We start from the raw sequence: 14,344 nt of genomic DNA, 5'->3' as shown, positions 1-14,344 counted from the left end.
AAGGCCCTCTGCCTGGTTCCCTGTAACCTTACTTCTCGCAATGAGGGAACCGCCAGAAAGCCCTCGATGCTGGATCTCAGTGTCCGGGCTGAACGATGGGGGTGGAGACGCTCCTTCAGGTATACAGGACCGAGGCCGTTTAGGGCTTTAAAGGTCAGCACCAACACTTTGAATTGTGCTCGGAAACGTACTGGGAGCCAATGCAGATCTCTCAGAACCGGTGTTATATGGTCCCGGCGGCCACTCCCAGTCACCAGTCTAGCTGCCGCATTCTGGATTAATTGCAGTTTCCGGGTCACCCTCAAAGGTAGCCCCACGTAGAGCGCGTTGCAGTAGTCCAAGTGGGAGATAACTAGAGCATGCACCACTCTGGCAAGACAGTCCGCAGGCAGGTAGGGTCTTAGCCTGCATACCAGGTGGAGCTGGTAGACAGCTGCCCTGGACACAGAATTAACCTGTGCCTCCATGGACAGCTGTGAGTCCAAAATGACTCCCAGGCTGCGCACCTGTTCCTTCAGGGGCACAGTTACTCCATTCAGGACCAGGGAATCCCCCACACCCGCCCGCCCCCTGTCCCCCAAAAACAGTACTTCTGTCTTGTCAGGATTCAACCTCAATCTGTTAGCCACCATCCATCCTCCAACCGCCTCCAGACAATCACGCAGGACCTTCACCGCCTTCACTGGTTCTGATTTAAAGGAGAGGTAGAGCTGGGTGTCATCTGCATACTGATGAACACCCAGCCCAAACCCCCTGATGATCTCTCCCAGCGGCTTCATATAGATATTAAAAAGCATGGGGGAGAGGACTAGCTGAAAAAGCTAGTCTAATTTAAGCTTTTAAAAGTGAAAGGGGCCTGGGATGTCCCTGAGGAACCAGCAGCTAAGAGAGCGTTCCTGAACACTAACACCTTCACTCACATGTCAGTAAACTTTCGTCCCGGCTGCGTCACCATCGCTGGGGATCCATCCAGAAACGGGGGGTCCCGGAGAACCCTGTACCTTACAGGTTTGCAGTTGGAGCAGAGCGGGCTCTGTGGCATGGATATCAGAAGTGCAGCATCTATCTCCATCTGCTCATCAAACGTGTAGATCTTTACACCAGACACCTTCTTGTTAAGGTTGAGTTTCACCGTGAGGGGGATGTCACAAAAAGTGTCCATGGGCCCCAGGTGTACAGAGTCCCCGTGCTCCGTCAGGATCTCAATGTCCGACAGAGCCTTGGGCGAGTCCGTAGAGAAGTAGGTTGTCCATACCATTAGAGACTCCGGGTAAACAGGATGCAGAAAATGCAGTTCCAAGATGCAGCCGAGAGGCTGAGGGCAAGGGGTAGTCATGCTCACGTTGAAGAGATTGAACTCAGGGCTCCAAGCCTGCAAGCTGGGCTCACAGGGCTGGTCCACATCTGGAGGCCCTTAAAGGAAAACAGAACAGGGGAGAATTGGGTGAGCTGGGCAGCTCACAACCTTAGGGGTAGGACTGCATACAAGGACCAGGGCTGGACCAAAATGAGGAGGCAAAAACCAAATATCTGTGCCAGCATTAGAGGGTGTGAGCATCTGTCCATGATTACAGAAGCAGATACAAACATTAATAGGCTTCTGCCTATATGAAGAGGCGAGATTTATGTTTGTGTGTATTTAGGGCTGCAAAACTATCCTAAATGAATGTCTGAAACACGGAGGATAGACCTTTTTTTAAAGAAAAGGAAAATGAAACAGACAAGGTTATCTCTAGCTCCCATCTGACAATCCTTCTGTTACAGGAAGAAGGGCTGGGAACTTTACCTACTGCTTCTTCTGGAGTCCAGTAGCCAGAGGAATCACAGATCCGAGGTGAGGAGGCCTCATGTACGTATTGGCTGAATGTCCCATCTTCAGCACAGTCTCCACAGAGGTTCCCTGTCTCTCTAAAAGACAGAGAGAGAGAGAGAAGGGGAAGGAGGGGTGGGAGGAGGAGAGAAAAACATACTCTGTTCAATCTCTTCTAAGTCAGACTTTGAGTGACAAGCTACGCAGTTTCAATGGCAACACTCATGATTTCCCAAGGCCTTATACAAGACGTGCACAAACTGTGGTCCACTGCTGCAAACTAAGAAACACGTTACAGTGGAAGAGAGTTGGTGGTTCCTCCACAGTGTTTGCTAGTTCGTTCTTGAGTTTATTGTTCTAGCCAAAGGCCATGACAAACTTGTATTAGTGCACTCCAATGGTTATTGCAAACCACCCTGTGATCCTTGGATGGAAGTGTGGTATAGAAATTTAATAAATAAAAATAAATTCAGTGGCCCCAACTTTCACTGGAAGAATAAGATGTGAACCTGTTCAGGATCTGGAACTGCAGGTGCTTCTGGGGCAGAAGATGAGGGCCTTTTCACCTCCCTCTTGCCTTGCACCCTAAAGGTCCTGGATCCAGTAAAAACATCACACACTCCAATAAAGTGGGTGAGGGGAGGTCTGTGCAGTTGCCATTTTGTTGTACTTACAGCAGAAGACCTCTGCTTTACACCCTGAAAGTCCTTCCACCTAGCAGTAAAAACATTTCCTTTTCAGGGTGGAGGGTATAACAGACCATTCCTATTGACAGACGAGACACGTGTATTTGTGTGAGCGCAGGCATTTTGGTGAGCTGCCATACTGTGGGATGTGAAACACAGAGCAGTCAAGTACAACATCCCTAGAGTGGCCATAAAAAGGGGATGTCTGGACCAGCCGGTCAGAACTTCCTGTTTCCTCCTAGGCTTGGACAGACTTCCTCTGCATGTGACCAGAGGTGGGCGTGACCTCACCTGTGCAGGTAACAAAAGCACAGGGAAGGCAGCCATCTCTCTCTCTCTGACTCCATTTTCATCGAAGAAGCCTCAGCCTAAGATGCTCTCTTGGCTCCCAGTCAAGAGAGGACAAAGGAACTATCTCCTTATGAGATAGTTTCCAGATATATTACTTTTGTAACTTAAGTCTGCCTTCTGGGATCCATCTGTGAACAGAATGTAAGTGAGTAAACTCTTTTATACTTTTAGAGAAAACTGTGTTGTGTCTATTTCTTTTATGAGGGACTAAAGGGGAAATTACCAGGTAACTTATTTTAGAGGCTTTAGCGAGCCTGAACAAATGCATCCGCTGTGCAAGTTTCAAACGGGGGATGTTACTATCCTAAATTGTAGAACTTGTTAACACAAGTTGGAAAGGATATAATTAAACAATAAATCCTCTCCTGCCTCCCTGAACATTCCCACACGTACATGGGTTTGTGAGGCCAGATTCCACAAGGGCAGACACGTCCCTACCCCATCCCCACACCCAGTGTAGAATGGCGCATAATGTTGCTTGTGGCCTGGCTGCAGCACCACTGATATTAAGAACCTGCTCAGTGCCATGTCATGCACTGTGATGTTTTCAAGGACAGAAATATTTTTATTTACAATGGACGCTCGGGTTGCGAACGTGATCCGTGTGGGATGCACGTTCGCAACCCACAGCGTTCGCAGCCCACGTCTGTGCACCCCCTGAACAGTGCACAGGAAACCGAGAGAGAGAAACTGATCCATCTGGAAAGCTGAAATGTTTGCATTGATGGAACGTTTGCCATAACTATTCCTCTCAAAATGTATATAAGCTGATATTTCAATGATGGATATGGATGTTTTAATTTTTTAATAAGAATGTTTTATTATGTATTTTAATTATGGAGGTTTATACTTTAATGTTTGTGGAACTCATTTTAATACACGGTAAGAATTCTATTTTGGCAGTAAGTGGATTACAAATTAAGAATGAATAATGAAATAACGAATGCATTATACACACACCTCTAAAATTATCCTAAGATGATATCCCAGTGATAGGAGCATGTGCCATTGCTTTTATATTTTTAGTCTGCATGGCGCCTTCAACGGAGGTTCAGTGACTGCCATGCCTTGTGCTTTGCCTGAGAAGTAGCAGCTTTCCCTTATGGTCCACAAATAATAATATCTTGGAGGTCCCGGGCCTCAAGGCGGTTGAACTGGCCTCAACCGGGGCCAAGGCCTTTTCGGCTTTGGCCCCAGCCTGGTGGAACACTCTATCTCAGGAGACCAGGGCCCTGCGGGACTTGACATCCTTCCTCAAGGGCTGCAAGATGGAGCTGTTCCGCCTAGCCTTTGGTCCATGCCCAGTTTGACACACACACCCCATGGGACCCTGTAAGTTATCTCTTTGGCCCTTTTATCGGCTCATGTGGGACCAACATGGATAGCTGGCCCTGATGAATGCTTGAGGTTCCCGACCCCTATGGTTGCAGTTCATGGGCAGTCATTTAACTTTATCCTGATTCTATTTTTTAAGCTGTATTTTAATCAATTGTTTGACTGTGTTTAAATGTATTCGATATATGATGTTAGCCGCCCTGAGCCCGGTCTTGGCCGGGGTATAAATAAAAATTTACTAACTTCCTTACTACCTTGTACTGCAGAATGGAACTGGGGAGACACTACATACAAATTAGGGTGTGTGTGTGTTCCTATCTCTCTCAACCAGCCGGACCAGAATGGTAAATATGGATAGAAAAATAAGGTCAGCCCAGGTCATAAAAAAGTTTTAAGACAAGAAATGTGCACAGGAAGGGGTAGGGATCCAGCACAGAGACTTGAGGAAACCAGATGCAGCAATGACCACCAACTTGGATGTCTTTGAAAGGGTTTTAGGCAAATTCATGGAGGATGGATACCAGCCACGATGGCTATGTGCTCCCTCCAGTCTTGGAGGTGGTTTTGCCTCTGAAGAGCAGAGGGCTGCCCTGCTTTGTGGGCTTCCCAGAAGCACCTGGTTGGCCCCATTGAAAGCAGGATGCTGGACTAGGTGGGTTAAGCCAGGAGGGCTCCTCTTATCCTCTTAGACAGACAGGCATCCCATGGTCCCAGAGAGACGGGACTCACGGACGGTTGTGGTAGTAGCATTCTAGATAAATGTCATAGAATCATAGAATCAAAGAGTTGGAAGAGACCACAAGGGCCATCGAGTCCAACCCCCTGCCAAGCAGGAAACACCATTAGAGCACTCCTGACATATGGTTGTCAAGCCTCTGCTTAAAAACCTCCAAAGAAGGAGACTCCACCACGCTCCTTGGCAGCAAATTCCACTGTCAAACAGCTCTTACTGTCAGGAAGTTCTTCCTAATGTTTAGGTGGAATCTTCTTTCTTGTAGTTTGGATCCATTGCTCCGTGTCCGCTTCTCTGGAGCAGCAGAAAACAACCTTTCTCCCTCCTCTATGTGACATCCTTTTATATATTTGAACATGGCTATCATATCACCCCTTAAACTCCTCTTCTCCAGGTTAAACATGCCCAGCTCCCTTAGCCGTTCCTCATAAGGCATCATTTCCAGGCCTTTGACCATTTTGGTTGCCCTCCTCTGGACATGTTCCAGTTTGTCAGTGTCCTTCTTGAACTGTGGTGCCCAGAACTGGACACAGTACTCCAGGTGAGGTCTGACCAGAGCAGAATACAGTGGCACTATTACTTCCCTTGATCTAGAGTGCGTTGAGGGAAAAGCAAAAAAGAGGAGGTTGCTACAGAAGTAAATACCGTATTTTTCACCCTATAGGACGCACTTTTTCCCCTCCAAAAATGAAGGGGAAATGTGTGTGCGTCCTATGGGGCGAATGCAGGATTTCGCTGAAGCCTGGAGAGCGAGAGGCGTTGGTGCGCACCGACTTCGCACCAGTCTCCCGAGAGCTGCGCAGAGCTGCCTGCAGTCCCGGGCTTCACGCAGCTCTGCGCAAGCCTAGGGAGCCTGGCGGGAAGTCGCGCCGGTCTCCCGCCGGTCTCCCGAGGGTTGCGCAGAGCTGCCTGCATTTTGAAGCCTGGGGCGCGCAGCTGTCCACAAGCCTGGGGAGAGCGGCGCAACTTCCCACTGGGCTCCCTAGGCTCGCGGATAGCAGGCTGTTCTCGGGGCTGGGGGCGGGGGAAGCTCGGGCTTCCCCTGCGCCAGCCCCACGCCTGGGGGAAAAAAATAATTTTATTTTCTTTATTCCCCCCCCCCCAAAAGAAAACTAGGGGCGAAAAATACGGTAAGTGGATTTTTTTTTTAAAAAATGCTGTTTACTTTTAAGTGCTTAAAATATGGTGACTCTCCTTCTTCGAATGGGCCTTTCAGTTATCTTAAGTGAGGAATTTTCACCCAGCAAAATCAAATTCCTACCGATGGCACTAGTCACTTGCCTCTGGGCACCTAAGGACCTAGATGTTCCATGACTCTCAAGTCAGCTGTCGCAGGGGGGAAAGAGACCTTTAAAGAACAAAAATAAAGCAAGCAAGTGCATGCATATATGTTTAATTTAATCCTGTTGCCCTACAGGAGGAGGAGGACTTCGTTATCCTGGCCATGAAGTTATAGCAGGGCTGTGCGCGGGTGGAAGGGAAGGGAAGAGTTCCAAAGTACAGAAGCACACTTATCACTAAGGTTGCCTATATCTTCTGCTGGTTACGGCAGAAGGATCAAGATCAGGTTTTCTGTTGTAATAATACGTTTCTTCTCTCCTCCCTCCCCCCCCCCAACTTGACTCAAACATAAAGCCTCAGAGAAGGTTTTGCCAACTGGCAAACAAGTGAGAAGAATTGCCAGCTCATCTTTATCACCTTCTTTGCATTCTGGAATTCCTACGCTGGAGGCCAAGTTCAGCTTTCCCTGAGGTACACATGCTCAAATAAACATTTTCCCATCAAAACAAGTACGTGCGGGTAGCATGGGAAGGAACACCATACACAGAGAGGGTGGGGCAAGGTCAGAAGGAAGATCTGCAAAATGTATCTGCCATGGCAGGCTGTTCCAAGCAAAAGCATTTGCCTACACAGGTATTTTCACATAGGAAAGCCACGTGTATTTCACAACATTTGAAAAACATACATGCAGAGCCACAGTCCTAACATGGCACATAGTGAGGAACCTGCCTCACCCTGACTACAGATTTTGGGCTTCATTAAGGATCAGAAAAATGATTATTTATTCCACCCACAAAGCATTTTTTTTAAATGGAAGTAGACGAAGTGATACTGTTTATATACCCTCACACTGGCACAAAGAGATCAGGTGTTTTGGCTTCCAATTCTAATTAACCACCATTTAGCATTCTTCGCCACCTTCACTGCCACTGGGTAGACTTGATGGTGAGCCCTTGCCATTGTCCGGTTGCATTCAGATGGATCCTTCCTCCACTTGCGTTCAAGCCGTCTCCCAGCTTGTTTCATCAGCCTAAGCTCTGGAGTATACCAAGGAGCCAAACAGGCTCCACAAAGTGAGAGGGTGCACAGAAGTGATTGTGTCACTGCCCCAAGCCATTCGGTTGTTGCAGAGGGTCAGCCAGAGTTTCAACAGTAGCACCAGTCCTATCATGCAGGAAATCCCCCAGAGCTGTCTGGAAGTCCATTGACTCTTATCAGTCTCTGAGGGCAGATCATCCTAATAGGTCCCCTGCCTCTGCGGAAGGGAAAAGGTGCTGAAAGCCTAAAGGTCATCAGGAAGTGATCTCACCATGATAAGGGGCTGATGTCAATATCCCTCAGATCACCCTCTTCCTGCCCAGTTGAGAAAATAAGGTCCAGACCACGTGTGTTGGGCCGTTGACATATTGGGACAGCCCCATGGTCATCATGGCAGCCATGAAGTCCTGTGCCACCCCAGAGCCAGTCGCCTCAGCATGGATGTTGAAGCCCCCCCAGAACCAACAGTCTGGGAGTCTTCAGCACTTCCTCCGGGACCAGCTCTGTCAGCTTAAGCAGGGAGACTGCTGGGCAGCAAGGCGGGTGGTAAACCAGCAGAATCCCTAATCTGTCCCGATCGCTCAGTGCCAGGAACACACACTCTAGATTCCCACCCAACTGGACAGAGAGTCAAGAGAGAGGGAGAACAAATTTCAGCAGAAACAAGGAAAGGGAAGAGGCACCTGTTTACATCAGCAAATATGTAAATAACATATCTGCAAAGGAATTTACATACCTAGTTACGTATAGTGTATGCAAAACACACACACCACCAACAACAACGTAGAGAATTTAAAGTAAATTTCACATCAAGAGTCTGTGATGCAAGGGCAGTTGAATAGGTGAAGGAAAGGATAGTCAATTCTGACTGATTCCTTTGTTATCCCAAGCTAACAGTTGTGTAAATTCTGGGAAGGAATTTAGACCAAAAGGGAGAGGTTTTATTTGTATTTAATTTTTATTTACATTTCATTTATATTCTGCCTCGTGGCTTTAAAAGGCAGCTACACTTTGCTGCTGCCATCCTATGTGGCATGAGGGCATCTCCCCACACTTCCTTCAGACACAGGAGCAGGGCAAGCGAAGACGAAGGGATGCCAGCAGTTGGGGAAGGGAAATATTAAAGGCAGAGGTTGTGAAGCTGCATGGTATTGGGGAGTGTTCACAGCTGCAACAAAGGAAGAACAGAAAAATATGACTCATGGAAACAAAGAATAACAGGTGGGGAATAGGGGGACCAGCAGCCCTTGAAACCTCTGCAAGACTAATTCACAGAGATGTTCTTTCCCCCTTGCGTACACACTCAGCTACGACTGCCTTCCTCCCCTTCTGCAAAGATTCCTCTCTTACCTTTCATAAAGCACCCCACTAAGAGGGGGTGGCCAGTGTATGGTGAGGCTTTCCTGGCTCTGCCCAATGACCACCGCTGGCATGGGGATAGGAGTGGGCCTCCTGCCCTGACTCCACTGCTGGTACACCAAATCCAGATAGCAGTGCATCCGAGCCACTTGGTTTGGGGTGAAGCTGTCTGTGCAGTTGTCATCTGTGGGAGAAAGAGAGGCAGCTGGTGAAGCAACTGAAACGTAGTGCTAGACAGCAGGGAGGCGAGGGTGGGGCAGCCTGGGCAAGAGATCCCTCGGTGCAAGGGGGTCAGGTAGGATTTGTGTGCCTCCCACAGTGACCTGGTCTTCCACCCCTGTGCTCCTCCCAGAATACTCTGTGCATCAGAGAAGATTCTGGGCCAGCACAGTCCTTCACATCAAAGGTGCTTAGGAAGACTGGAAGCAGCATGACCCTCTGGCTTAGCTCACACTGAGGCCCCATCCGCAGTTTCCATTTAAAGTAGTATCATACTACTTGAAAAGGGACGCGGGTGGTGCTATGGTCCAAACCACTGAGCCTAGGGCTTGCCAATCAGAAGTCCAGATTTTGTTCATGCAAAGCAGATAGAAAGCTGCTCCTCATACTGTTTTAAAAAGTGAAAAATATGTAGGTTTGCCTATAAATGCTAGCTGAATGGAATTCCTCCCTCATCCCTAGCAAATGCAGAGTTTCCACATCTGAAAGTGACACAGACCAGAAATGGAATGAACCCTCCATCCCTCTCCTAACATAAACATATCCATGTCCACTCTGGAGAGGAAAGTACAAATTCTCAGAGCATGTTATGCCATCCATTTGCCAACAGATGGCAGTCCTTCAGCAACTGCTTAATCTCATCACAGGTGCTAAGTAAGCTCAAGACTTCTTCTTCACGAATAGCCAGGAATGTTGCCCTTGACATCAAGGAACACTAAAGACGCAGGGCAGGCATTTCGAAGAAGGAAGCTCAAAAGCTCAGCGATGAATGCATGACTCTTGAAAACAAATAGTTGTTATCAGCCAGGATGAGAGAAGAGTCAACCCAGCGCCAAAGCTCAGAGCCAGGGGAGGGCCACCCGCACTGGGCAGCAGAGCTAAGAGGGCCAGGCTTGTTGGGCAGGGAGGAACTCAAATACATACTTTTGATGCTGCACTTACGAAAACATAATCCACAGTTCCTGGCACTAACATAGGACCTGCTCTCTAGCTTCCATCAGGTCACTCCTACAGATTAATCTTCTCCATTAGGTTTAAGCCCATAATCCTCATACGCTTCTCTGCTTATTCCTACAGATCAAGCTGCCCAAAACAGCATAGAAGTAAGACAGGTCATCTTTTTTTCCCCCCCTTGGCAGTCCTACCAACTATAACGAAGCCAAATTATGTGTAATTGCAATCGTGTCCATGCTACCCTTTTCTGTCCTCTCCCTTCCTTGTCTTCCACATGACTGAATGAGGATTGCTAGCTCATTGCATCCATAGTCTTCTTTGCTTTGCTTTTTTGGTTCCTTTAAAGAGCTTGCCAAAGAGGAATGCACATTTCCTGAGAAGTAATGCCCACTCTGTGGAGCTTGCTTCTACATAGAATTGTGACCTCAAAAATGTAGATGCCTTGGGCTGTAATACTTTGCATACTTACCTGGGAGTAAGCCCCAAGGAATCCAAAGGGACTTTCTTCTTAGCAGACATGCATGGGCTGGAGCTGTTGGTTTTGTAGCAGGGGGGTCTGCCATGGTCACTTGAGGCCAACCACAACAGAGGGGTCAGGTCAAAAGGACAGCAGATGCAGGACGCCTGCTTTTAGTATCTCCAGGCCAGAGCAAAGGTCACCAAATGGAAGCAAGCAATTCACAAGAAAACATGGGCTCTTCTCACGAAGACAGTAGCACCCTCTAGGTGCTGAAACACGTCCCGGATTTGGGTGTTGACTATGTCTACAGCATATAGAGGGATTGTCTGTCTCTAATGCTGTAGAGATTGTCTTACACACAAATGTTCACACTGCATATTTTTGAGTGAGTAAACCTTGTCTTTAAATGAATTTCGCTCATTGCAAAAGAGAAAATAGTTTCCATAAGGGTTCCCCTCCGAACAGTGCTGGTCAAGATTTCCGACTCCTGAGAATGAGGCATAAAGACAGAAGACACTTTTGGAAGGGAAGAGCTCTTCTGAGAAAATGTTGCTACTACAAAAGTACTTTCATACAAAAGTACTGAAGCAACTGTATTCTCCTATGCAGTTCTTAGGGTAAGGGACATTTTAAGGGGACACTTCTTAAATGAATTTATCTACTTACACATTACTGTATTTACAATAGATTTGAGGTAGGTATAGGTAGCCTTCCCAACCACCGTTTCTTGCCTTCCCCTCCCCTCAGTTGCCCCTGCAAGCAAAGTGAACCAGGAAAAGACTAACAGAGCAGTAGTCGGTCTTGCAGAGCCCCTCAAGGTGCTGGAGCTAACATATAAATGGCCTACGACCCATATGAACTGGCGTTTCCCATATGAACAGGCTCAGGCCTTAAGATCTGCCTCAGACTGTTCCCCATATTCTGTAACCGGTGGAGATCTGGCAAGGAGGCACAAAACAGAGGTGGCCCTTGACTCGTCTTCACTGGGTTAGTCTACCAGGCTCCCTCTGCTTTTAAATGTGCAGCCAAAACACATTGCTTCCAGCAGACTTTTACTTATAGTTCTGACCTCCATTCATAATTGTGGCTGGTCACTGTGTTATTATGTCATTACTCTGGAGTAGATACAAGACAGCGAAATTTATTTTTTACTGCCAACTATGGGATCCAGTCATTGGGCCATGCTGAAAATACTGTATTTTTCGCTCTATAAGACACAGCAGACCACAAGACGCACCTAGTTTTTGGAGGAGGAAAACAAGGAAAAAAATATTCTGTATCTCAGAGCCAGAACAGCAAGAGGGATCGCTGCGCAGTGAAAGCAGCAATCCCTCTTGCTGTTCTGGCTTCTGGGATAGATGCGTAGCCTGCATTCGCTCCATGACACACACACATTTCCCCTTACTTTTTAGGAGGGAAAAAGTGAGTCTTATAGAGCAAAAAATATGGTACATTGAAATATTGGAACTGCAAAGCAAGTTGCACGTGAGTGGTGGTGGGCAAGCTGTATTTCTCTAGCTGAGCCTTTCTGCCAGGCACAGTGAACAAGATCCCTCCCACTAGTAGTTCCTAGGTGATGATAAACTTTAAAAAACCTTTGAAAGGGTGTGGTGATTTAGAATTCATGAGATCTGGAAACAAAATGCATGTGATTCTTGAATGATTTGCCTTTTGATTACTGAGATTTTCAAAAAACACAGCCCTCTTTTCTTCACCTAATGCTTATCTGTGAAATCATGAGACCTTCCAACTTACTATTCTGAAAATGAACGCAGAGGTTCTCAGCATCTCACTGGATTCAAAGGCTGACATGCCATTCACCTGAAGCCCCTCTCTGAACCTCATGAAGCAAAAGTTCTCCCCCTCCCCTTCCTTACCTGTGTAGCTCATATAATTGTTGAAGGGAGTTCCAGAGAAGTGGGTCTGGCCACAAGTGTCATTGGTCGGATCCGGATCCCGGCAGCGTTTGCTTTTGGGAGTAGGTGCTGTATCGGCACAAAGATCTCCAGTCTCCATGGATGGTGTCGTCTCCCTGCACAGGTCATCACAGGATTCCCTTTCATTTACTCCCTTAAAGACATGGTAGAGTCCCAGGATGTGTCCCACTTCATGGATCATGGTATTTGTATGACCCGGCATACCATAATAGGCCGGATTGAGGACCACACCGCCTGAAACAGCAAATGCATTCAATGTCACTCAGAGAGAGGAGTGGAATCCTGAGCTAAAGTAAATGCCAACTTTTCCATTGAGAAGTTCCAAATAGTGTTCCTCATCATGAGAAGACTGGCTCTGCTGCTGCTGCTGGGAATGGCCTCTGTAGAGCTAACCATCTTTAGCTCCAACCCAAGGTGAGCACCCTATGACAGATCAACAGATGGGAGAGGAAGCCCACTCAGCTACCTTAGAGTATCCATGCAGCCGACTAGAGTCCTTCCTGCCAGCAGAACTACTTATGAGTAAGTATACCAATCTGCGTGCCAGCTCATAAGGAAAAAGGGATTCAGGTTGAAGTCGTTCCCGGTCCGCTGCTTTGCTCCTGAGGATGAGCTTCAGCAACAAGATGCATTCTTTCACGAGTAGACATGTTTGAAGCAGCAGGCTGGACAGAAAGGTGATTCTACTGCTGCCTTTCAAGGCGTACACACCCAAAAAGTGTGAGTGACAGCAGAACTTATTTTGGGGAGGGGGGCAGAAGTCTGCTTCTCGTCCCAAAAGGAAGTGGCTGCAGCAAAGACACCCTGAAAATTAACTGCCCCTAATGTGTGTGTTGGGACGCGGGTGGCACTGTGGGTAAACCTCAGTGCCTAGGACTTGCCGATCGCATGGTCGGTGGTTCAAATCCCCGCGGCGGGGTGAGCTCCCATCGTTCGGTCCCAGCTCCTGCCCACCTAGCAGTTCAAAAGCACTCTTAAGTGCAAGTAGATAAATAGGTACTGCTTTATAACGGGAAGGTAAACGGCATTTCCGTGTGTTGCGCTGGTGCTGGCTCGCCAGAGCAGCTTTGTCACGCTGGCCACGTGACCCGGAAGTGTCTCCAGACAGCGCTGGCCCCCGGCCTCTAGAGTGAGATGAGCGCACAACCCTAGAGTCGGACACGACTGGCCCATACGGGCAGGGGTACCTTTACCTTTACCTTAATGTGTGTGTTACAGACATTTCCACAGGCGTTCTTCCCTCTTTTTTTCATGATTATTCTGTCCTTTAAGAATACTTGTCAATTAAGCAGCCAAACATTCTCAAAGTGAACACCAATTATTTGACCGTTATCGAACACTGTCAAATATGGGAGAGGGGGCTGAATCCGATGCCCCCTTCTTTTCATTATTCCATCCTTGTTTCTAATATCTAAGGCCATGGGATACAGGCCAGGAACTGTTCCGTCTTTTAAATATCATACATACATGTCGAAACACTGTTGCCTATAAATAATAACTCTTTTTTGTTATAAAAAGTAAACTTGGGTTGTTGTTTTTCATAATGAGTAAGTCGCACTATTTAGAATTCTGAAAAATGAATGTGTTAATATTTTGCCATAAATATTTCTGGTGAAGTAGGCTCTCCTCCCCAAAGTTTTGGTCACAATAAATGCCTTAGCTGTTAGGGTCCTCTTTGTTACAAAAGGCTAACGCAGTTCTCCCCTTGGCAAATCAACCTTATCTGACAGTATTTGACCCTGCTTAAAGAAACACTTTTCGACAGATCAAATGGCCAGGCCACCTTTCTCTGCCATTTTTGCATGGCAAGACGGCAGGCGGGAGAGCTCCATTCACTGAACGGGGAGCTCCTTAGCTAACGAGCAAAAATTAAACCAGGGAAAGAAAACTGCGGCTGATTTCCCAGCCAAACCCCAGTCTGAGACAGGAGGCTCCCTTGCTGAAAGCAAAGGAGAGGAATGTGAGTGAGTGAAGAAAGAAAACCTTGCTAATAGCTAAGTTAATGGGATGTTAGAGCCCAGCCATAATCCCGCTGTGTCAACCGCTAACAGCAAACAGCAAAGTGAGTCTGATTGCTGAGGGCACGAGGGGCCTCAAAACCTACTCTTCCCACCTTCAAGTAGAAACTTGAAACCCGTTCCACTGGAGAAAATATGAGCGGGAGAGAGCCAGCTACTGCTG

The 14,344-nt window shown here is 47.4% G+C and overlaps 1 protein-coding gene across 1 annotated transcript in view; it reads right to left on the bottom strand.

Moving 5' to 3' along the window:
* PAPPA2 (pappalysin 2) overlaps positions 1-14,344 on the bottom strand; it is a 124,905-nt gene that overhangs the window by 71,348 nt on the left and 39,213 nt on the right. Inside the window, exons 4-7 of the mRNA XM_083507013.1 lie at positions 12,104-12,397; positions 8,585-8,777; positions 1,787-1,908; positions 921-1,413 (exon numbers count right to left, since the gene is read on the bottom strand). Of these exons, the coding sequence (XP_083363139.1) occupies positions 921-1,413; positions 1,787-1,908; positions 8,585-8,777; positions 12,104-12,397 (1,102 nt within the window). The remainder of the gene's footprint in view (positions 1-920; positions 1,414-1,786; positions 1,909-8,584; positions 8,778-12,103; positions 12,398-14,344) is intronic.

This window comes from Podarcis liolepis (assembly GCF_965112155.1).
Source record: "Podarcis liolepis genome assembly, chromosome: 6".
NCBI classification, from domain to species: Eukaryota; Metazoa; Chordata; class Lepidosauria; order Squamata; family Lacertidae; genus Podarcis; species Podarcis liolepis.
Note: the sequence above shows the minus strand (reverse complement) of the source record. Positions and strands in the feature narration are given on the sequence as shown.